Here is a 25,448-nt window from a genome sequence, read left to right on the forward strand (position 1 = left end):
TACAATAATAATCATTCCATCTTCCATCAGAATAAAATATTGTGCATTGTTCATCGTGCCCGTTGCTTGGTTCTCCAGTCCCCCATCCTCTGAACTCGATCTCCCCCGGTCCGTAGAAGCTTGGGTCTGACATCGACCACCTCCAGGTGTCCCGGTCCTCGTACAGCCCTATCCAGGCTGACTGAAAGAAAGAAATTGTTATAATTATGACATCCTGTTGAAGCTTTTAAAGCTGCTGCTTAAGAAAATGTGTATGTTTAATAAAGAGAAGGTTTGCCTTTATGAGACCAGCCTTGGTACATGGTGATCTGATGGGAATCCCCTCAAGTCAACATTCATTTACAGCCTTGTTACTCTGAACCTCTTCCACTTTATTACAGGGTTTTACGCTATAGCTTTGGCTTAAAACATTTTCAACTGTGTTTTAATACTCAGGTTCCCATAGGACTTTAAAACAGGTTTAGCTTTCTGTAATAATCTCTCCTTTTTAAATTTGACTTTAAAAGAAATGTAATTCTTTTGAATTGAAAGACAGAGAAAAGTGACCTCACTTGTTTGAATTGGCCTGCCATGTTGTTCAGGAGCTCCACAACCTCCATGCTGTCTACAGTGGCCAGGTCTGTGTGTTTCTCTCTGCAGTATCTCTGTGCTTCAGACATGGTCTTTGCTTCAGAAACAAAATGGTACTGACGTTCAGCATGTGAGGAGACAGCGCTCAGCCCTGTAGAGACACACACATTCATTTAGGCTATAACTTGACTTTTTGAATCACACTTTACTGTAATATGGCGCATCATTATACATTTTGACTTCTACTTCAAACAATTCACAGTGAAATATGTAGCTTTCAGCTGAACTTCATTTAGTTGTTTTTAAGCAAGTACCTTTCAAACAATATAAAAGGTGTTAAGAATGCAAAACAAGTAATTGTCAAATAGAATCAGAAATGTCTTCTCTAGTTATTTATCTCCCCACCCCTCAGGTTTACATGAAATAATCAATAAAGACATAAAAAGATATCCAAATATATAAAACACTTGCCTGCAGCTGCCATGATCAGCAGCAGAACTACGTCCATCGTTGTTTGCTCTCTGACTGCAACTGTTGTTACAGCTCATAGTGTTTCTCATGAATGTCTTTGAGTAAGCTATTGTCATCTAACTTCATGCAAGGTCAGACGCAACAGATGTTTGCATAGGCAAATTGTTCTGGTTATGTTAAATACAGGACCCAGTCGCAGAAAAGGACTTGAGAATCAGAATCAGAATTCTGAAGTAGGTTTACACATATGAGGAATTTGCTTTGGTTTATGTGGTGCATACAAAGACGAAGAAAGAAGAATATGTACGTGAACAAAATAAAAATAAAAATAGAACTGTTATAACAGCTATTTAAAAAAACTTTTATGAAAATATAATTCTCTAAGAAACTGGGTACAGTCAAATGTAATAAAACATGAAAAATACTATGTACTATATCCAAAGTGGAGAGCTGTGCTGATATACAAGAGGTAGTGTGGAGAAGAAATGTGCACCACATTTGTAGGATTCGCACGATGTGACTTAATGTAATACATAATGTTTTTTATGGGGTGGGTAGAAGTCAGTGTCCGTGGGGGTCCCGGTCCTTGTTGATGAGACCGGTAGCAGAGGGGAGGAAACTGTTCAGGTGGCGAGAGGTTTTGGTCCTGATGGAGCGCAGCCTCCTCCAGCGGGGAGAGGGGTAAACAGTTTGTGTCTGCAGAGCGGATGATATGCTGAAACCTTCCTTTGTCCTTAGCTGTAGCTGCAGCGTACCAGATGGTGATGGAGGAGGTGAGGATGGACTCGATGATGGTGGTGTAGAAACCATCATCGACTTTGGCAGGTAGAATTTCTTCAGCTGCTGCAGGAAAAACATCCGGTGCAGCTGGGAGAGCTTGTCCCGAATGTCCCGCAGAGGGAGTAAAGTTCAACATATTTATTGTTGTATATACTCAGGCAGATGATGAAGAAAGGGTAGCGGAAACCGTTGGCAGTTGGCGATGTGTCACGACCGATGGGAGCCTGGTGTGAAGACTTGCTACAGGCGCAGACAGAGCATGAAAACTAGAGAGTCCGCCTCCATGGAAGTCCACTAGAAGTGACGTTTCAGGAGGGATAGGGTCCGATTGATACCCGGGTGGAAGGCAAAGCGGGAAGAGTGGGTGAATGGGAGAACTTGTGAGCGGTCAGGTACAACGGTTATCCGGACTGTTACCTGGATCTGGCTGGTCTTTCTATGTGTTCCTCAGTGAGCTCTCAATCTCCCACGTCACAGCGCCCACCACCCTGGTAGCGGGAATTATGGTGTCAGGAACTGTGGAGTCATGATCCCCTGCAAACCGCCGGGACAGGGCGTCAGGTTTGTAGGTTTCTAGAATCGGAACGATAGGTACAGGTAAAGTTGAATCTGCCAAAAATGAAAGCCCAGCAGGCTTGACAAGAGTTTAATCATTTGGCAGTTTCTATGTAGGCCAGAATCAAAATGTCACTCAAGTAAAAGTAGAAAAGTATTGGCATCAGAAAATACTTAAAGTACCAAAAGTAAAAGTACTCATTTGCAGATTGGCCCATTTCAGAAAAATATATATTATATGTTTTGATTATAATTATTGATGCATTAAAGTGTTATCAAAGTTATCAAAGGTATTATATCTTAAGTACAGTACTTGAGCAAACGTACTTAGTTACTTCCCACGTCTGTTTACACATTATAGTGTAAATATGGGAGTGACAGTGGTTAACAACTATCTTGTGTTGAAAAAAACCGAACAAATATCATTTTAATTTGATCTCCAAATAGAGTTAAAAATTACAATAAATTGGGGTTAAGGTACCTACTCTGCAAAAAGGGTTAAATGTACACTATGTGGTGTGGACCCATTGACACAAAGTGTTGAAATCAGATCTGAGAGTGTTCATTTGGGTATGCTGATTTTGCTTTGATATAACATTCAAATCACTCTGTTTGCATAAAGTAAGAAAGGTCAAAGCAGCACAATAAAACAACCCAGAGGTTAAACCTGGAACAATACGTATGTTCTGTTTGGATGAGATCAACACTGTCCAAATACCACATTACAAGTAAAATACATGCATATTGTCATTATAATCAGGAACATGTACTCAAAGTATCAAAATGAAAGGTAATCAATACTTGCTCCATAAGTCTATACGTTATGATATCATTTGTATCACACTGTAATAATTCATTTTGTATTCACAATGAACTGTTAACAGTACTTTACTATAAATAAGTTTGACAGTAAAACAGCTTTACTTTTGGTTAGAGTTTAACACTGTAAGGATGGTATGAGCATGCAAAACTAATCTCAAACACAAGACACAGCAGGGCAGGGCAGGAAGAACACAAGGACACCAGAGCCGTTTCTCAGTTCTCCAATACAGAAATAAAAAGGGTTTTGTTTGAAGATCTGTTTAGCACGCTAACTTCAGGAGTGTTGTGACTACTCTATGTTACTTTATTTGTATGGAACCTTTCATGCAAGGTGCATCCCAAAGTGCTTTTCATGAGGACATTTCTATTTTGAAAACAGCAAAATATTAATTAATTACATATATATATATATATATATATTATCATATATGACAAAAAAAGGATAATCAAATCATAATATTTAGAAATATTAAAAAATCAATAATTAATATTTTCCCCTAGAAGTTGTTACAGTAATTTAAATAGTCATACATATCTTTAGGGAAATTGCTTCAAGTTTTCATCCCCATTTGGGTGACGGCATAATTGTGTTTTATGAAATCATTGGAAGATATTCTTACATATTACAGGAAGAAAACTTGGTCTGATCCCAAAACATATTACTTTTATGACAATATATGAAGTAAAGCATCAAATCCTCATGTCATGGAAGCCAATTCCCTAATTTAGCATCCCTAACAATGTGAAAATGAATTATATGTACAATTCTTTTGTTTTCTTTATAGCTTATTTGACGGAATTATGGAATTTAACAGTGAATCTTCGTGTTACTCACGTCCGTAGCAAATGAATGGTTTCAGCCACACAAACCTTAAAAGCTCTGTGTTTAGGTTCATTTTCTGCCCAGTACCTGAAGGAGGAGAAACTTCCATCGGACCACTTCCAGGAGTCTCTGTAAAGGCCGATCCAATATATCCCTCCAGGTAACAGCTCAACAATCTGCTCCTCCTCCGCCGGGTTTCTGACACTGGCCAGGTCTGTGTGGTGTTCTCTGCAGTAGCTCTGGGCCTCAGTCCATGTCATTACACCATCAGTGGAGAGAAATCTCACATTCGGTCCTGAAAATGGACCCCAGAGAAGTGCTGAGTAGAGGCACCACGACATACAGCCTGACATCAATCACACATCTGTGGTGGTATTGATGCCTTTATAATATAAAATATAACATTGAAATCATCGAGACATAAGGAATTACACCAATAAATGAACACATGTATTAAATAAACATGTATGATATTATAATCTGAAAGTGTTTTTAAACGGTCTCTCCACATGAATTTAAATATAAGTAAGAGTTCAGATATAAAAAAGTTTGGGAACCATTTGTCAGATATAGAATAATAATAATATAATTTCAGAAGCTTCAAATTAATCTGAAATTAATATTCTTACCTTTGACCTCACAGCAGACTGCGCAGTAGCGGTTGTCACAAACAACATCATCCCATCCTGATGAGGGTGCGCAAATATGATCACATCACCCCCATCCTTAAAGCACTACACTGGCTCCCCGTGGAACTGAGGATCGAATTCAAGGTCTCCGTCCTCACCCACCATTGTGTCCATGGAACTGCCCCTCCCTACCTCAAGGAACTCCTCACCACCCATACCTCCTTGCGGACCACCTGCTCCAGCAACTCCAACTTGCTCAAACCCCCCAGGACTAAGCTCCGTACTATGGGAGACCGGGCCTTCTGCTCGGCTGCTCCCAGTCTGTGGAATGCTCTCCCCGACCACATGAGAGCACCACAGACCGTGGAGGCTTTTAAAAAAGGCCTCAAAACCCATCTCTTCAAAAGAGCCTTTGCCTAGACCTTTTTACCACCCTTTTATTTAAAAAAAAAAAATGTTACTGCTTTTTATTAATTCTACCGTGTTGTGTAATGTTTATTTATACTGTTCATGCTCACTGCTTGTAGCACTTCGGGATTTGAAATCAAATATGAAGTGCTTTATAAATGGAACCCATTATTATTATTATTATTATAGTCCATGAGGAGAACAAATCATTGAGCATCGTTCTGTCACAGTGTTGCCTGGTTGTCCAGACCCCCATCGTCTGAACTCCATCTCCCCCGGTTTGTAGAAGCTTGGGTCTGACAGTGACCACCTCCAGGTGTCCACGTCCTCATACAACCCTTTCCAGGCTGACTGAAAGCAACATTAAATGTGTTTAAAAACGAACACCCTGATCTAGCTTTTAAAGCTGCTCAAGAAAATGTATGTGTTTATTAAAGAGACATGTTTTGCCTTCATGAGACCAGCCTTGGTACATGGTGATCTAATGGGAATCCCCTCAAGTCAACATTCATTTACAGCCTTGTTACTCTGAACCTCTTCAACTTTATTTCAGTATTTTATGCTGGCTTGGGTTTAATAATTTTTACAACTCTGTTTTCAGCTTTCTGTAATAATCTGTCCATTTTAAATTTGACTCTAAAAGAAATGTAATTCATTTGAATTTAAAGAAAGAGAAAAGTGACCTCACTTGGTTGTATTGGCCTGCCATGTTGTTCAGGAGCTCCACAACCTCCATGCTGTCTACAGTGGCCAGGCCTGTGTGTTTCTCTCTGCAGTGTCTCTGTGCTTCAGACATGGTCTTTGCTTCAGAAACAAAATTATACTGACGTTCAGCATGTGAGGAGACAGCGCTCAGCCCTGTAGAGACACAGACATTCATTTATAACTTGAGTTTTCATTTAAATTGTGATTACCTTAATAAACACATTATGACAAATGTCTAGCCTACAATACACTTATTCAAACAGTGTATCTAGTCTCAAAAATGTCCTCTACAGCTAATTTTCTCATGGCAGTCATCTGTACACATCAAATGTAATATCATTTTTCAACCACATGGCGTGAAACTTGTACAGGTATAAAACAATAAAAATATATCCAAATACATAAAACACTTGCCTGCAGCAGCCATGATCAGCATCACAACTACGTCCATCTTTGTTTGGTTTATGGTGTGACTTCAGATTGCAAGTGTTTAACGCGGATAGTGTTTCATATTATCAGCTATTTGAATATAAGCATCAGACTTCATGATGATGCATCATGAAGTCTGATGCGTCCTCTGGCTCCATGCAAATTGGTCAGAGGCAACAATCCTTTGCATATTAGGCAAATAATAACCACACAGCTGAAAAGACCATTTGGGGATCTGTTTAAAAAAACTTGATACAGCTATTTTTCTACAAAGTTTAAACGTTCCCCTACTTTCTAAACATTCAAGAAATAAAACCACACACACACACACACACACACACACACACACACACACACACACACACACACACACACACACACACACACACACACACACACACACACACACATACCATGTATACATCACTTCAGGGGACATTACATTGACTTACATGCATTTCCTGGAGACTTATCCTAACCTTAACCATAACCAACACATGCCTAACCCTAACCCTTACCCTTAACCTTACCCTTCTCAAAGCTCGGAACTAACCTCGGGCGGGCCCTGCAACCTACAACCAAGAATGCGGTTTATGCCGTGAGGTGCAGGGCCTGCCACAAGCTCTATGTGGGGGAGACGCGGCATGAGATCAGCCTCAGGATAAAACAACACTTATATAGAATAAATAGCGGTTACGGTACGAGCGTTCTCTACCTTCATTTTAAACTCCATAACCCAGAGAACCTCCAGTCTTTGGGCTTGGAGAGCAGCGGGAGCTGGACCACAGAGACGGGCAGCGGAGAGGAGGTGGATTAATCGCCTCAAAACGATAGACCCTACAGGCCTCAATGAAAAATATCAGTGATGGGTCCGCCTCCTTTTTATCAGATGGTTTTTAAATCTCTTTTACACATTATTATTATTTTTTTTAAAAAAGATACTTACCTTTTTTAAGACTTGCAACTTAACAGGTCCCTCCTGTCCTCCCGACGTGTGCTTCTCCCCTCCGGATGTTTTCAGACCCCCTCTCTGCGGTGATGGCAAACCAGAAATTCCACCCTATTTTATATTTTATATACATTACCTAAGGGTATTGCTTTTTAAATTAACTATCTAATTATTTATTTATCAATGTATTATTTATTTATATTGTAGTATTTATCTGTGTATTATTAATTTGTTATACATATTTCCTATCATTATTTTTACAAATCCTCCTCATCTGGACTCCTTTATGAACCTTTAAATGCATGGTTTTCTTTGTTTTATTATTATTATTATTATTACTACCATTTTATATGGCTGGAGCCTCCCGCAGGGAAACACCCTGAAATAACCCCTTAATAAAGTATTTTTAAACATCATCCGAGGCGTGTCCCATGCCTCACCTGCACCACCTCTCTAGACCTCGGCCTGGGTTTTAAACACTTTTAGGGACACTTGGTTGACTTTAAGATATTTCCCCTCCCTGTGTGCCTACTAACCCGTGTGTATTTTATATTTTATATTTTATATTTGACATATTTGTTTTATATATTATATATATTTTAACATTTGGGTTGATGTGATTTTTATTACCAGCACTTACTTTAAAAAGCACTTTTATGTATTTATTTTAAAACATTTTAACACTAATTTTACCTGCGTGCCGATTTTAAACAAAGTCAACCTTGGTCCTTTTAGCCAGATGTTTTTTAACCCACTTACCAGGTCTTTTACCAAATGCTGTGGGACGCAGCCTTGGACACTCCACCGGGGGAGACCCCCTCCGAGGGGGCAGGAGTACAGGTTTTAACCCCGCCGCATACGCTCTGTGCTGCAGCCGCTGCTCTCTTTTATCCCTTTTTTAAAACATTTTTAACCCAGACCAAACAGGGCTTTTATAAACTTTTGGTTTTACTACAGGAGTTTTTAAATAGATAAATAGGTTTTTAAACACAAAATATTGACCCGAGAGCCCGTGCACCAAGCGCTGCTCCGTTGGCGTTCCCCAAAACCCTTACCCTAACCAATTCTTCACCCTAAAATTAATGATTCCCTTATGGGGACCTCCATTTTGTCCCCATAAGGGAGGCGAGTCCCCACATGTGACTGTGTGAACAAATGTAGGTCCCCACAAGTATAGTAACACACACACACACACACACACACACACACACACACACACACAGACACACACACACACACACACACACACACACACACACACTACAATCACACGCACTAATGTTATATTTAACTAATATTTAACTCCCTCCACCCCGCATAAAATCACGTTTAGAAGCCCCTTTTCTCTAATTCCACAACGTTGGACGAAATGACATTAAGAGAACGGAATGTACAATTAAAAGGCTGATCATGGTTAACGTGTGCTGCTAACTTTATCCGGTATCCTAGCCTAATCTATCGTTCCCTAAATCTACTAATTTAGCGGGGGATAATCCACTACCATGCTTTAATTCACATGTTAATTTGTTTCAGATGTGCTGATAATATCCGAAATATAAGTCTTAAAATGTCTTACCTTTAAAAGTCCATCACAAACGGTCTATTCTGCTGCAACTCTACTGCGCTGCTAGTCTTTGCCGTTAACTTCCGGGAACTATTGAGAGGCTCCACAATCCGCCATTGCTGTAAAAAAAATGGTCCATTGGAGTGAACGGAGATGACGCAACTCTCTCTCTATACGGCGCTGGGACAGACGATACTACTTCTGGATAAGGACATTTTTTATAAACTTTTAAAGTTTATAAAAATGTGAATTTAATAAATTATATTATATATGATCTATCAATATTTGTTCTTTAAATGTATTTCTTTATACAGTATATATATTTGTTCATTTATTTTCACTGTGTCTGTACCTATGTACCCCTGATGTCAAGGTTTTGTGTGTATATAATGTTTGATGTAAATATATATTTTCTTGAATAATGGAGAACAAATATATATATACATATCTATATTGAGAATCAGTAGGCCATAAATGGTCTAAAATCAGGGAAATTACCATTCTGGCCAATAACCAATGCCAACCAATAATCCAACATGTGAGAAATAACTGAATAAATCATTCAAAGAAATAACATCTCTTTATTGGATATAGTTTATTCTTCATAGTGATTATTTTTTTAAACAATATATTATTTTCATGAAGATACATGACAAAAAACAACATCAAATCTTATAATAATAGTTAAGAAGCTGGAACCAGCCAATATTCAGCATTGTTACCAGAAGGATGTTTGAGTAACGTAAAACGGTTATAGATAATTTAAGGAAATTTGCTTCAAGTTTATATCCTTAATAAGGATGAAAATACAATTAATTATTTTCTATTTAGATTATTTGAAGATATTCTCACATTACATACATTACAATTGATATGGTTGCAATAATCTAATAATATCTAATCTATCAAATGTCACACAAAAGAGTAAAATGCCTGTTATATATCCCACAGCCAGAGGGAATTAAAACCCGACGAGATTCAGTTTATGACCACATAGCACAAAGAAAAGCATTAAATCTTCATATTCTGGAAGATGATTCACCAATTTTAGGAACATATCTTAAAGTTTGCATCCCTAAAGAAAAGGAGCAATAAACACAATGTTTAACTCATTTGAAGATATTAATAACAGTGAGTAATTGTACAACACATTTTTAGGATCAAATATAAGTTTAAAATGAAGAATTATATTTTTTTATGAAAATGACTTTAAAGATGCATTAGAGGTCATCATGTTAATTGGTAATAAGATTTCCTGGAATTGCCCTCTATTAAATCTTATATTATGTTAAAATGTCTCATATTTTATCTGAAAAAACATGTAAAAAGTCACAAAATAGGAAAATAAATCCTGTTTTTCGCAGGTCAAGCAGATACATGAACAGTTAAAACCCCAAACATATTAACTTCAAAACCATATATAACAAGAGAAAACATTACAGCTCTTATCTTATCTCACTACTGATAGATTATTCAGATCATTGTTGCAGCTGTATTCTGTAACACGAGGACTTTGAGGAAAGAAATACACTTCTCTCTGATAAAAGCCGAAACAGCAATTCAGCTTTAGAGCTCATCCCTCTTCTCCTCCTCCTCCTTGTGGAAGACTTTTCCATCCGGCTGCTTCCTCCAGGCCAGTTGGACGTTGTCGTCCAATCCCTGGGCCCTTAGGTTCTTTTTCGCCTGAGACACAAAAACTAATTTTCATTATCGTTCCAATGAAAACAGTTGATTTATCTTTAGTTCACTCATCTGAAATGGTAGTTGTTCCCCTTATTTCTTCCAGTGTAAAGGCTTACCTCAGGTTATGGAATAGTATTTGTAAATGTTCCTAATGCATTTGGTGGCATGTGGCTAAGTTTATGCTATTTACTTCTGCCCATATTTACACGTCTTCTTACTAAATGCTTGGGTCCTGTTATTTGTGGCCAAAGTATTGAATGTATAATGGATATAGAATTTCATTCATGTTCCTCTTGGTCCATTTAATTCGTATTGAAATTAATTTACTACATTTTCTTTCGTTGAATTCATTATTTTTTAATAGTTATTTATTTGTTTCCTACCTCTTTTGTCTCGTGTTCTCATGTCATGTGAATTTCCTTTCTGGTGATTGATGTTTTTGCATAAAAGTAGAAAACATGATTTACCTCCACCAACATCGCATCCAGAAAAGCGGGGTCGTTCAGATCCACACCGTTTGGTTTCTCCACCCTCACCTTTATCACTTTCATTGAAACAGGCACAGCTAAAAACACAAACAAACTTCATCAGTCACAACATTTATGGTGTCTTCTTTTTCAACAGACTCAATATCATCACTTGCTTTGTCATAGCTGTGAATTTTACTCACGTCCGTAGCAAATGAATGGTTTCTCCATTCCACAGTCCAAGTCCTCCCATTTTCCAAAGTTGTCGAAATCTGCAGCCACACAAACATTTAAAACTATGTAAAGGTTAGGTTCATTATCTGCCCAGTACTTGAAGAAGGAGTTACTTCCATCGGACCACTTCCAGGAGTCTCTGTAAAGGCCGATCCAGGCGGTAGATTGCCATCCAGATAACAGCTCAACAATCTGCTGGTTCTCCGCCAGGTTTCTCACACTGGCCAGGTCTGTGTGGTGTTTCCTGCAGTAGCTCTGGGCCTCAGTCCAGTTCATTTTGCTGTCAATAGGGACAAATGTTGCATTCGGCCCTGAAAATGGACCACAGAGAAGCTGAGTAGAGGCACCACGACATACAGCCTGACATCAATGCCACATCTCTGGTGGTATTGATGCCTTTATAATATAAAATATTACATTTAAATCCCACAAATGTGTACTTTGTAATTTGTAGTTCTGGGGTTTTTCAACACATGAATGTTGGCAAGAAACTTTAGTAGTATCAGTGGTGGAATATTCAGATATTTGAGTAAAAGCAGGAGTACAACAATGTGAATATACTCTGTTACAGGTTAAAGCTTCATTCAAATTATATTGATTCTATATTGCTCTTATTCTGTTTAGCACAGATGTATAAGATGTAAAACGTACCTTCAATTATAAAACAAGTTTGCAAAAAATGGTATATACATAATTTCCTTTTATGTTAAAATGTAAATGAAACCATGTGAGAACTTTTGTGAAAAGGGAAATGTCTTTAGTGGAACTGCTAACAAAAGAAAAAAAGTCACAAAGAAAAAAGGTTGGGAACCGCTAGTTAGATAAAGACCAATGCATTGTATTTCAGAAGCTTAAAATATGATTTTAAATGTGTAATATTAATTTTAAGTTGATATTCTTACCTGTGACATCAAAGCAGACCACACTGAAGGCGCCATTACAATAATAATCATTCCATCTTCCATCAGAATAAAATATTGTGCATTGTTCATCGTGCCCGTTGGTTGGTTCTCCAGTCCCCCATCCTCTGAACTCGATCTCCCCCGGTCCGTAGAAGCTTGGGTCTGACATCGACCACCTCCAGGTGTCCCGGTCCTCGTACAGCCCTATCCAGGCTGACTGAAAGAAAGAAATTGTTATAATTATGACATCCTGTTGAAGCTTTTAAAGCTGCTGCTTAATGTGTATGTTTAATAAAGAGAAGGTTTGTTGTGCCTTTATGAGACCAGCCTTGGTACATGGTGATCTGATGGGAATCCCCTCAAGTCAACATTCATTTACAGCCTTGTTACTCTGAACCTCTTCCACTTTATTACAGGGTTTTATGCTATAGCTTTGGCTTAAAACATTTTCAACTCTGGTTTAATACTCAGGTTCCCATAGGACTTTAAAACAGGTTTAGCTTTCTGTAATAATCTCTCCTTTTTAAATTTGACTTTAAAAGAAATGTAATTCATTTGAATCGAAAGACAGAGAAAAGTGACCTCACTTGTTTGAATTGGCCTGCCATGTTGTTCAGGAGCTCCACAACCTCCATGCTGTCTACAGTGGCCAGGTCTGTGTGTTTCTCTCTGCAGTATCTCTGTGCTTCAGACATGGTCTTTGCTTCAGAAACAAAATGGTACTGACGTTCAGCATGTGAGGAGACAGCGCTCAGCCCTGTAGAGACACACACATTCATTTAGGCTATAACTTGACTTTTTGAATCACACTTTACTGTAATATGGCGCATCATTATACATTTTGACTTCTACTTCAAACAATTCACAGTGAAATATGTAGCTTTCAGCTGAACTTCATTTAGTTGTTTTTAAGCAAGTACCTTTCAAACAATATAAAAGGTGTTAAGAATGCAAAACAAGTAATTGTCAAATAGAATCAGAAATGTCTTCTCTAGTTATTTATCTCCCCACCCCTCAGGTTTACATGAAATAAATAATAAAGACATAAAAAGATATCCAAATATATAAAACACTTGCCTGCAGCTGCCATGATCAGCAGCAGAACTACGTCCATCGTTGTTTGCTCTCTGACTGCAACTGTTGTTACAGCTCATAGTGTTTCTCATGAATGTCTTTGAGTAAGCTATTGTCATCTAACTTCATGCAAGGTCAGACGCAACAGATGTTTGCATAGGCAAATTGTTCGGGTTATGTTAAATACAGGACCCAGTCGCAGAAATGGACTTGAGAATCAGAATCAGAATTCTGAAGTAGGTTTACACATATGAGGAATTTGCTTTGGTTTATGTGGTGCATACAAAGACGAAGAAAGAAGAATATGTACGTGAACAAAATAAAAATAAAAATAGAACTGTTATAACAGCTATTTAAAAAAACTTTTATGAAAATATAATTCTCTAAGAAACTGGGTACAGTCAAATGTAATAAAACATGAAAAATACTATGTACTATATCCAAAGTGGAGAGCTGTGCTGATATACAAGAGGTAGTGTGGAGAAGAAATGGGCACCACATTTGTAGGATTCGCACGATGTGACTTAATGTAATACATAATGTTTTTTATGGGGTGGGTAGAAGTCAGTGTCCGTGGGGGTCCCGGTCCTTGTTGATGAGACCGGTAGCAGAGGGGAGGAAACTGTTCAGGTTGCGAGAGGTTTTGGTCCTGATGGAGCGCAGCCTCCTCCAGAGGGGAGAGGGGTAAACAGTTTGTGTCTGCAGAGTGGATGATATGCTGAAACCTTCCTTTGTCCTTAGCTGTAGCTGCAGCGTACCAGATGGTGATGGAGGAGGTGAGGATGGACTCGATGATGGTGGTGTAGAAACCATCATCGACTTTGGCAGGTAGAATTTCTTCAGCTGCTGCAGGAAAAACATCCGGTGCAGCTGGGAGAGCTTGTCCCGAATGTCCCGCAGAGGGAGTAAAGTTCAACATATTTATTGTTGTATATACTCAGGCAGATGATGAAGAAAGGGTAGCGGAAACCGTTGGCAGTTGGCGATGTGTCACGACCGATGGGAGCCTGGTGTGAAGACTTGCTACAGGCGCAGACAGAGCATGAAAACTAGAGAGTCTGCCTCCATGGAAGTCCACTAGAAGTGACGTTTCAGGAGGGATAGGGTCCGATTGATACCTGGGTGGAAGGCAAAGCGGGAAGAGTGGGTGAATGGGAGAACTTGTGAGCGGTCAGGTACAACGGTTATCCGGACTGTTACCTGGATCTGGCTGGTCTTTCTATGTGTTCCTCAGTGAGCTCTCAATCTCCCACGTCACAGCGCCCACCACCCTGGTAGCGGGAATTATGGTGTCAGGAACTGTGGAGTCATGATCCCCTGCAAACTGCCGGGACAGGGCGTCAGGTTTGTAGGTTTCTAGAATCGGAACGATAGGTACAGGTAAAGTTGAATCTGCCAAAAATGAAAGCCCAGCAGGTTTGACAAGAGTTTAATCATTTGGCAGTTTTTATGTAGGCCAGAATCAAAATGTTACTCAAGTAAAAGTAGAAAAGTATTGGCATCAGAAAATACTTAAAGTACCAAAAGTAAAAGTACTCATTTGCAGATTGGCCCATTTCAGAAAAATATATATTATATGTTTTGATTATAATTATTGATGCATTAAAGTGTTATCAAAGTTATCAAAGGTATTATATCTTAAGTACAGTACTTGAGCAAACGTACTTAGTTACTTCCCACGTCTGTTTACACATTATAGTGTAAATATGGGAGTGACAGTGGTTAACAACTATCTTGTGTTGAAAAAAACCGAACAAATATCATTTTAATTTGATCTCCAAATAGAGTTAAAAATTACAATAAATTGGGGTTAAGGTACCTACTCTGCAAAAAGGGTTAAATGTACACTATGTGGTGTGGACCCATTGACACAAAGTGTTGAAATCAGATCTGAGAGTGTTCATTTGGGTATGCTGATTTTGCTTTGATATAACATTCAAATCACTCTGTTTGCATAAAGTAAGAAAGGTCAAAGCAGCACAATAAAACAACCCAGAGGTTAAACCTGGAACAATACGTATGTTCTCTTTGGATGAGATCAACACTGTCCAAATACCACATTACAAGTAAAATACATGCATATTGTCATTATAATCAGGAACAAGTACTCAAAGTATCAAAATGAAAGGTAATCAATACTTGCTCCATAAGTCTATACGTTATGATATAATTTGTATCACCCTGTAATAATTCATTTTGTATTCACAATTAACTGTTAACAGTACTTTACTATAAAGAAGTTTGACAGTAAAACAGCTTTACTTTTGGTTAGACTTTAACACTGTAAGGATGGTATGAGCATGCAAAACTAATCTCAAACACAAGACACAGCAGGGCAGGGCAGGAAGAACACAAGGACACCAGAGCCGTTTCTCAGTTCTCCAATACAGAAATAAAAAGGGTTTTGTTTGAAGATCTGTTCGCTAACTTCAGGAGTGTTGTGACTACTCTATGTTACTTTATTTGTATGGAACCTTTCATGCAAGGTGCATCCCAAAGTGCTTTTCATGAGGACATTTCTATTTTGAAAACAGCAAAATATTAATTAATTACATATATATATATATATATATATATATTATCATATATGACAAAAAAAGGATAATCAAATCATAATATTTAGAAATATTAAAAAATCAATAATTAATATTTTCCCCTAGAAGTTGTTACAGTAATTTAAATAGTCATACATATCTTTAGGGAAATTGCTTCAAGTTTTCATCCCCATTTGGGTGACGGCATAATTGTGTTTTATGAAATCATTGGAAGACATTCTTACATATTACAGGAACAAAACTTGGTCTGATCCCAAAACATATTACTTTTATGACAATATATGAAGTAAAGCATCAAATCCTCATGTCATGGAAGCCAATACCCTAATTTAGCATCCCTAACAATGTGAAAATGAATTATATGTACAATTATTTTGTTTTCTTTATAGCTTATTTGACGGAATTATGGAATTTAACAGTGAATCTTCGTGTTACTCACGTCCGTAGCAAATGAATGGTTTCAGCCACACAAACCTTAAAAGCTCTGTGTTTAGGTTCATTTTCTGCCCAGTACCTGAAGGAGGAGAAACTTCCATCGGACCACTTCCAGGAGTCTCTGTAAAGGCCGATCCAATATATCCCTCCAGGTAACAGCTCAACAATCTGCTCCTCCTCCGCCGGGTTTCTGACACTGGCCAGGTCTGTGTGGTGTTCTCTGCAGTAGCTCTGGGCCTCAGTCCATGTCATTACACCATCAGTGGAGAGAAATCTCACATTCGGTCCTGAAAATGGACCCCAGAGAAGTGCTGAGTAGAGGCACCACGACATACAGCCTGACATCAATCACACATCTGTGGTGGTATTGATGCCTTTATAATATAAAATATAACATTGAAATCATCGAGACATAAGGAATTACACCAATAAATGAACACATGTATTAAATAAACATGTATGATATTATAATCTGAAAGTGTTTTTAAACGGTCTCTCCACATGAATTTAAATATAAGTAAGAGTTCAGATATAAAAAAGTTTGGGAACCATTTGTCAGATATAGAATAATAATAATATAATTTCAGAAGCTTCAAATTAATCTGAAATTAATATTCTTACCTTTGACCTCACAGCAGACTGCGCAGTAGCGGTTGTCACAAACAACATCATCCCATCCTGATGAGGGTGCGCAAATATGATCACATCACCCCCATCCTTAAAGCACTACACTGGCTCCCCGTGGAACTGAGGATCTAATTCAAGGTCTCCGTCCTCACCCACCATTGTGTCCATGGAACTGCCCCTCCCTACCTCAAGGAACTCCTCACCACCCATACCTCCTTGCGGACCACCTGCTCCAGCAACTCCAACTTGCTCAAACCCCCCAGGACTAAGCTCCGTACTATGGGAGACCGGGCCTTCTGCTCGGCTGCTCCCAGTCTGTGGAATGCTCTCCCCGACCACATGAGAGCACCACAGACCGTGGAGGCTTTTAAAAAAGGCCTCAAAACCCATCTCTTCAAAAGAGCCTTTGCCTAGACCTTTTTACCACCCTTTTATTTAAAAAAAAAAAATGTTATTGCTTGTTATTAATTTTACCGTGTTGTGTAATGTTTATTTATACTGTTCATGCTCACTGCTTGTAGCACTTCGGGATTTGAAATCAAATATGAAGTGCTTTATAAATGGAACCCATTATTATTATTATTATTATAGTCCATGAGGAGAACAAATCATTGAGCATCGTTCTGTCACAGTGTTGCCTGGTTGTCCAGACCCCCATCGTCTGAACTCCATCTCCCCCGGTTTGTAGAAGCTTGGGTCTGACAGTGACCACCTCCAGGTGTCCACGTCCTCATACAGCCCTTTCCAGGCTGACTGAAAGCAACATTAAATGTGTTTAAAAACGAACACCCTGATCTAGCTTTTAAAGCTGCTCAAGAAAATGTATGTGTTTATTAAAGAGACATGTTTTGCCTTCATGAGACCAGCCTTGGTACATGGTGATCTAATGGGAATCCCCTCAAGTCAACATTCATTTACAGCCTTGTTACTCTGAACCTCTTCAACTTTATTTCAGTATTTTATGCTGGCTTGGGTTTAATAATTTTTACAACTCTGTTTTCAGCTTTCTGTAATAATCTGTCCATTTTAAATTTGACTCTAAAAGAAATGTAATTCATTTGAATTTAAAGAAAGAGAAAAGTGACCTCACTTGGTTGTATTGGCCTGCCATTTTGTTCAGGAGCTTCACAACCTCCATGCTGTCTACAGTGGCCAGGCCTGTGTGTTTCTCTCTGCAGTGTCTCTGTGCTTCAGACATGGTCTTTGCTTCAGAAACAAAATTATACTGACGTTCAGCATGTGAGGAGACAGCGCTCAGCCCTGTAGAGACACAGACATTCATTTATAACTTGAGTTTTCATTTAAATTGTGATTACCTTAATAAACACATTATGACAAATGTCTAGCCTACAATACACTTATTCAAACAGTGTATCTAGTCTCAAAAATTTCCTCTACAGCTAATTCTCTCATGGCAGTCATCTGTACACATCAAATGTAATATCATTTTTCAACCACATGGCGTGAAACTTGTACAGGTATAAAACAATAAAAATATATCCAAATACATAAAACACTTGCCTGCAGCAGCCATGATCAGCATCACAACTACGTCCATCTTTGTTTGGTTTATGGTGTGACTTCAGATTGCAAGTGTTTAACGCGGATAGTGTTTCATATTATCAGCTATTTGAATATAAGCATCAGACTTCATGATGATGCATCATGAAGTCTGATGCGTCCTCTGGCTCCATGCAAATTGGTCAGAGGCAACAATCCTTTGCATATTAGGCAAATAATAACCACACAGCTGAAAAGACCATTTGGGGATCTGTTTAAAAAAACTTGATACAGCTATTTTTCTACAAAGTTTAAACGTTCCCCTACTTTCTAAACATTCAAGAAATAAAACCACACACACACACACACACACACACACACACACACACACACACACACACACACACACACACACACACACACACACACACACACACACACACACACACACACACACACACACATACCATGTATACATCACTTCAGGGGACATTACATTGACTTACATGCATTTCCTGGAGACTTATCCTAACCTTAACCATAACCAACACATGCCTAACCCTAACCCTTACCCTTAACCTTACCCTTCTCAAAGCTCGGAACTAACCTCGGGCGGGCCCTGCAACCTACAACCAAGAATGCGGTTTATGCCGTCAGGTGCAGGGCCTGCCACAAGCTCTATGTGGGGGAGACGCGGCATGAGATCAGCCTCAGGATAAAACAACACTTATATAGAATAAATAGCGGTTACGGTACGAGCGTTCTCTACCTTCATTTTAAACTCCATAACCCAGAGAACCTCCAGTCTTTGGGCTTGGAGAGCAGCGGGAGCTGGACCACAGAGACGGGCAGCGGAGAGGAGGTGGATTAATCGCCTCAAAACGATAGACCCTACAGGCCTCAATGAAAAATATCAGTGATGGGTCCGCCTCCTTTTTATCAGATGGTTTTTAAATCTCTTTTACACATTATTATTATTTTTTTTAAAAAAGATACTTACCTTTTTTAAGACTTGCAACTTAACAGGTCCCTCCTGTCCTCCCGACGTGTGCTTCTCCCCTCCGGATGTTTTCAGACCCCCTCTCTGCGGTGATGGCAAACCAGAAGTTCCACCCTATTTTATATTTTATATACATTACCTAAGGGTATTGCTTTTTAAATTAACTATCTAATTATTTATTTATCAATGTATTATTTATTTATATTGTAGTATTTATCTGTGTATTATTAATTTGTTATACATATTTCCTATCATTATTTTTACAAATCCTCCTCATCTGGACTCCTTTATGAACCTTTAAATGCATGGTTTTCTTTGTTTTATTATTATTATTATTATTACTACCATTTTATATGGCTGGAGCCTCCCGCAGGGAAACACCCTGAAATAACCCCTTAATAAAGTATTTTTAAACATCATCCGAGGCGTGTCCCATGCCTCACCTGCACCACCTCTCTAGACCTCGGCCTGGGTTTTAAACACTTTTAGGGACACTTGGTTGACTTTAAGATATTTCCCCTCCCTGTGTGCCTACTAACCCGTGTGTATTTTATATTTTATATTTTATATTTGACATATTTGTTTTATATATTATATATATTTTAACATTTGGGTTGATGTGATTTTTATTACCAGCACTTACTTTAAAAAGCACTTTTATGTATTTATTTTAAAACATTTTAACACTAATTTTACCTGCGTGCCGATTTTAAACAAAGTCAACCTTGGTCCTTTTAGCCAGATGTTTTTTAACCCACTTACCAGGTCTTTTACCAAATGCTGTGGGACGCAGCCTTGGACACTCCACCGGGGGAGACCCCCTCCGAGGGGGCAGGAGTACAGGTTTTAACCCCGCCGCATACGCTCTGTGCTGCAGCCGCTGCTCTCTTTTATCCCTTTTTTAAAACATTTTTAACCCAGACCAAACAGGGCTTTTATAAACTTTTGGTTTTACTACAGGAGTTTTTAAATAGATAAATAGGTTTTTAAACACAAAATATTGACCCGAGAGCCCGTGCACCAAGCGCTGCTCCGTTGGCGTTCCCCAAAACCCTTACCCTAACCAATTCTTCACCCTAAAATTAATGATTCCCTTATGGGGACCTCCATTTTGTCCCCATAAGGGAGGCGAGTCCCCACATGTGACTGTGTGAACAAATGTAGGTCCCCACAAGTATAGTAACACACACACACACACACACACACACACACACACACACACACACACACACACACAGACACACACACACACACACACACACACACACACTACAATCACACGCACTAATGTTATATTTAACTAATATTTAACTCCCTCCACCCCGCATAAAATCACATTTAGAAGCCCCTTTTCTCTAATTCCACAACGTTGGACGAAATGACATTAAGAGAACGGAATGTACAATTAAAAGGCTGATCATGGTTAACGTGTGCTGCTAACTTTATCCGGTATCCTAGCCTAATCTATCGTTCCCTAAATCTACTAATTTAGCGGGGGATAATCCACTACCATGCTTTAATTCACATGTTAATTTGTTTCAGATGTGCTGATAATATCCGAAATATAAGTCTTAAAATGTCTTACCTTTAAAAGTCCATCACAAACGGTCTATTCTGCTGCAACTCTACTGCGCTGCTAGTCTTTGCCGTTAACTTCCGGGAACTATTGAGAGGCTCCACAATCCGCCATTGCTGTAAAAAAAATGGTCCATTGGAGTGAACGGAGATGACGCAACTCTCTCTCTATACGGCGCTGGGACAGACGATACTACTTCTGGATAAGGACATTTTTTATAAACTTTTAAAGTTTATAAAAATGTGAATTTAATAAATTATATTATATATGATCTATCAATATTTGTTCTTTAAATGTATTTCTTTATACAGTATATATATTTGTTCATTTATTTTCACTGTGTCTGTACCTATGTACCCCTGATGTCAAGGTTTTGTGTGTATATAATGTTTGATGTAAATATATATTTTCTTGAATAATGGAGAACAAATATATATATACATATCTATATTGAGAATCAGTAGGCCATAAATGGTCTAAAATCAGGGAAATTACCATTCTGGCCAATAACCAATGCCAACCAATAATCCAACATGTGAGAAATAACTGAATAAATCATTCAAAGAAATAACATCTCTTTATTGGATATAGTTTATTCTTCATAGTGATTATTTTTTTAAACAATATATTATTTTCATGAAGATACATGACAAAAAACAACATCAAATCTTATAATAATAGTTAAGAAGCTGGAACCAGCCAATATTCAGCATTGTTACCAGAAGGATGTTTGAGTAACGTAAAACGGTTATAGATAATTTAAGGAAATTTGCTTCAAGTTTATATCCTTAATAAGGATGAAAATAATACAATTAATTATTTTCTATTTAGATTATTTGAAGATATTCTCGCATTACATTACATTTTTTGTGGTTGCAATGCAACGAAAACTGATATTTAATTTGTATAAACGTTAAAGGTAATCATTTTTATTTAATATCTTAATTTATAATCTAATAATATCTAATCTATCAAATGTCACACAAAAGAGTAAAATGCCTGTTATATATCCCACAGCCAGAGGGAATTAAAACCTGAAGAGATTCAGTTTATGACCACAAAGCACAAAGAAAAGCATTACATCTTCATATTCTGGAAGCTGATTCACCAATTTTAGGAACATATCTTAAAGTTTGCATCCCTAAAGAAAAGGAGCAATAAACACAATGTTTAACTCATTTGAAGATATTAATAACAGTGAGTTAAAAAACACGTTTTTAGGATCAAATATAAGTTTCAAATGAAGAATTACATTTCTTTTAATGAAAATGATTTTAAAGATGCATTAGAGGTCATCATGTTAATTGGTAATAAGATTTCCTGGAATTGCCCTCTATTAAATCTCATATTATTTTAAAATGTCTTATTATATTTTATCTGAAAAAATATGTAAAAAGTCACAAAATAGGAAATAAATCCAGTTTTTCGCAGGTCAAGCAGATACATGAACAGTTAAAACCCCAAACATATTAACCTCAAAACCATATATAACAAGAGAAAACATTACAACTCTTATCTTATCTCGCTACTGATAGATTATTCAGATCATTGTTGCAGCTGTATTCTGTAACACGAGGACTTTGAGGAAAGAAACACACTTTTCTCTGATAAAAGCCGACACACAGCAATTCAGCTTTAGAGCTCATCCCTCTTCTTCTCCTCCTCCTTCTGGAAGACTTGTCCATCCGGCTGCTTCCTCCAGGCCAGTTGGACGTTGTCGTCCAATCCCTGGGCCCTTAGGTTCTTTTTCGCCTGAGACACAAAAACTCATTATCATTATCGTTCCAATGAAAACAGATGATTTATCTTTAGTTCACTCATCTGAAATGGTAGTTGTTCCCCTTATTTCTTCCAGTGTAAAGGCTTACCTCAGGTTATGGAATAGTATTTGTACATTTTCCTAATGCATTTGGTGGCATGTGGCTAAGTTTCTGCTATTTACTTCTGCACATATTTACACGTCTTCTTACTAAATGCTTGGGTCCTGTTATTTGTGGCCAAAGTATTGAATGTATAATGGATATAGAATTTCATTCATGTTCATCTTGGTCCATTTCATTCGTATTGAAATTCATTTACTACATTTTCTTTCGTTGAATTCATTATTTTTTAATAGTTATTTATTTGTTTCCTACCTCTTTCGTCTCTTGTTCTAATGTCATGTGAATTTCCTTTCTGGAGATTGATGTTTTTGCATAAAAGTAGAAAACATGATTTACCTCCACCAACATCGCATCCAGAAAAGCGGGGTCGTTCAGATCCACACCGTTTGGTTTCTCCACGCTCACCTTTATCACTTTCATTGAAACAGGCACAGCTAAAAACACAAACAAACTTCATCAGTCACAACATTTATGGTGTCTTCTTTTTCAACAGACTCAATATCATCACTTGCTTTGACATAGCTGTGAATTGTACTCACGTCCGTAGCAAATGAATGGTTTCTTCACTCCACAGTCCAAGTCCTCCCATTTTCCAAAGTTGTCGAAATCTGCAGCCACACAAGCTTTGAGACCTCTGTAGACAGGTATATTTGCCCAGTACCTAAAGGAGTAGAAACTTCCATCGGACCACTTCCAGGAGTCTCTGTAAAGGCCGATCCAATAAGGATTACCTCCAGGGAACAGTTCAAATATCTGCTGGTGCTCTGTCTGGTTTCTCACACTGGCCAGGTCTGTGTGGTGTTCTCTGCAGTAGCTCTGGGCCTGAGTCCATGTCATTAGGCTGTTGATGAGGACAAATGTTGCATTCGGCCCTAAAAATGGACCACAGAGAAGCTGAGTAGAGGCACCACAACATACAGCCTGACATCAATGCCACATCTCTGGTGGTATTGATGCCTTTATAATATAAAATATTACATTTAAATCCCACACATTTGGACTTTGTAATTTGTAGTTCTGGGGTTTTTCAACAGATGAATGTTGGCAAGAAACTTTAGTAGTATCAGTGATGGAAGAAGTATTCAGATATCTTAGTAAAAGCAGGAGTACAACAATGTGAATATACTGTGTTACAGGTTAAAGCTTCATTCAAATTGTATTGATTCTATATTGTTCTTATTCTGTTTAGCACAGATGTATAAGATGTAAAACGTACCTACAATTCTGAAACAAGGTTGCAAAAAATGGTATATACATAACTTCCTTTGACGTTATCATTTAAATGAAACCATGTGAGAATTTGAGTGAAAAGGGAAACGTCTTTAGTGGAACTGCTAACAAAAGAAAAAAAGTCACAAAGAAAAAAGGTTGGGAACCGCTAGTTAGATAAAGACCAATGCATTGTATTTCAGAAGCTTAAAATATGATTTTAAATGTGTAATATTCATTTTAAGTTTATATTCTTACCTGTGACATCAAAGCAGACCGCCCAGGTTCGGTCATTACAATCAAAATCATGCCATCTTCCATCATAATCAAAATATGTGCATTGTTCATTGTGCTTGTTGCTTGGTTCTCCAGGCCCCCATGGTCTGAACTCCGTCTCCCCCGGTCCGTAGAAGCTTGGGTCTGACATCGACCACTTCCAGGTGTCCCAGTCATCGTGCAGCCCTATCCAGGCTGACTGAAAGCAAGAAATTGTTATAATTATTACATCCTGTTGAAGCTTTTAAAGCTGCTGCTGAAGAAAATGTGTATGTTTAATAAAGAGAAGGTTTGTTGTGCCTTTATGAGACCAGCCTTGGTACATGGTGATCTGATGGGAATCCCCTCAAGTCAACATTCATTTACAGCCTTGTTACTCTGAACCTCTTCAACTTTATTACAGGGTTTTATGCTATAGCTTTGGCTTAAAACATTTAATACTCAGGTTCACATAGGACTTTAAAACAGGTTTAGCTTTCTGTAATAATCTCTCCTTTTTAAATTTGACTCGAAAATAAATGTAATTCATTTGAATTGAAAGACAGAGAAAAGTGACCTCACTTGTTTGTATTGGCCTGCCATGTTGTTCAGGAGCTCCACAACCTCCATGCTGTCTACAGTGGCCAGGTCTGTGTGTTTCTCTCTGCAGTATCTCTGTGCTTCAGACATGGTCTTTGCTTCATAAACAAAATGGTACTGACGTTCAGCATGTGAGGAGACAGCGCTCAGCCCTGTAGAGACACAGACACTTTGATTAGATTCAATATCAATTACTGAACCGACTTCTCCAATTTACATTCAAGTGAAACTGTAAACTAAACAACTTAAGTAATTGTCAGAGGGAAACCACAATACAAAGTACTAAACATTGCTAATGGGATAACATGCAGTATTTTAAATAAAAATATATAAAACTCTTGCCTGAAAGAGCGATGATGATCTGAAGAACTTTTTCCATCCTTGCCTCTTCCCTGTTCTTCTCTTTTGGACTGAGACTGTAGATGTGCAGCTGTTTATATTAAATATTAGGTCAAACATTAACTAACTCTATGCGTTAGTCAGCTGCACTTTCGACTTAATGCAAAGTGGATATGGAACCTTTTATATCAGGCTTATTTACTTACATTTGCACATGCATTTACAAGAAAAGACAAATAGAGTGATACCGGCGTAGGACTGGTGATACACAGCAGGAAAACCAAATTACAACTGTTTGGCAATACAGCCACCACGAAAATGTCCTTCAACGGCCGACACACTTCCTGGCGTCTTGGGAAGGTTCCTAACGGAGTGAAATGACTCAGAAGTTCCTCAGTGTCAGA

At 38.1% G+C, this 25,448-nt stretch overlaps 1 protein-coding gene across 1 annotated transcript; it reads right to left on the reverse strand.

Annotated features, from left to right (window-relative positions):
* Positions 1 to 10,071: 10,071 nt before the first annotated feature.
* On the reverse strand, positions 10,072 to 25,084 carry LOC117483405. The gene is made up of 19 exons (XM_034131737.1): positions 25,048 to 25,084; positions 24,688 to 24,857; positions 24,109 to 24,325; positions 23,181 to 23,513; positions 22,978 to 23,075; positions 22,401 to 22,510; positions 19,945 to 20,078; positions 17,773 to 17,942; positions 17,321 to 17,435; positions 16,677 to 16,733; positions 16,060 to 16,393; positions 14,003 to 14,088; positions 13,824 to 13,911; positions 13,668 to 13,732; positions 12,579 to 12,748; positions 11,992 to 12,208; positions 11,059 to 11,400; positions 10,856 to 10,953; positions 10,072 to 10,388 (listed from the first exon to the last, which is right to left on the reverse strand). Exons 1-19 carry the CDS (start codon positions 25,082 to 25,084, stop codon positions 10,272 to 10,274), a joined length of 2,958 nt encoding a protein of 985 aa, XP_033987628.1. The 3' UTR covers positions 10,072 to 10,271.
* Positions 25,085 to 25,448: the final 364 nt, after the last annotated feature.

The sequence above is a fragment of the Trematomus bernacchii genome, unplaced genomic scaffold (genome assembly GCF_902827165.1).
Source record: "Trematomus bernacchii unplaced genomic scaffold, fTreBer1.1, whole genome shotgun sequence".
Taxonomy (NCBI): domain Eukaryota; kingdom Metazoa; phylum Chordata; class Actinopteri; order Perciformes; family Nototheniidae; genus Trematomus; species Trematomus bernacchii.

Excerpts from the sequence above, each read along its gene's own strand:
- LOC117483405 (XM_034131737.1), bottom strand. The coding sequence starts at position 25,084 with ATGGAAAAAGTTCTTCAGATCATCATCGCTCTTTCAG. Across the intron at positions 22,511-22,977 it reads TGGATGCGATGTTGGTGGAG|GCGAAAAAGAACCTAAGGGC; the intron begins GTAAATCATGTT and ends TTTGTGTCTCAG. Across the intron at positions 16,394-16,676 it reads AGTCTGCTGTGAGGTCAAAG|GCTGTATGTCGTGGTGCCTC; the intron begins GTAAGAATATTA and ends GATTGATGTCAG.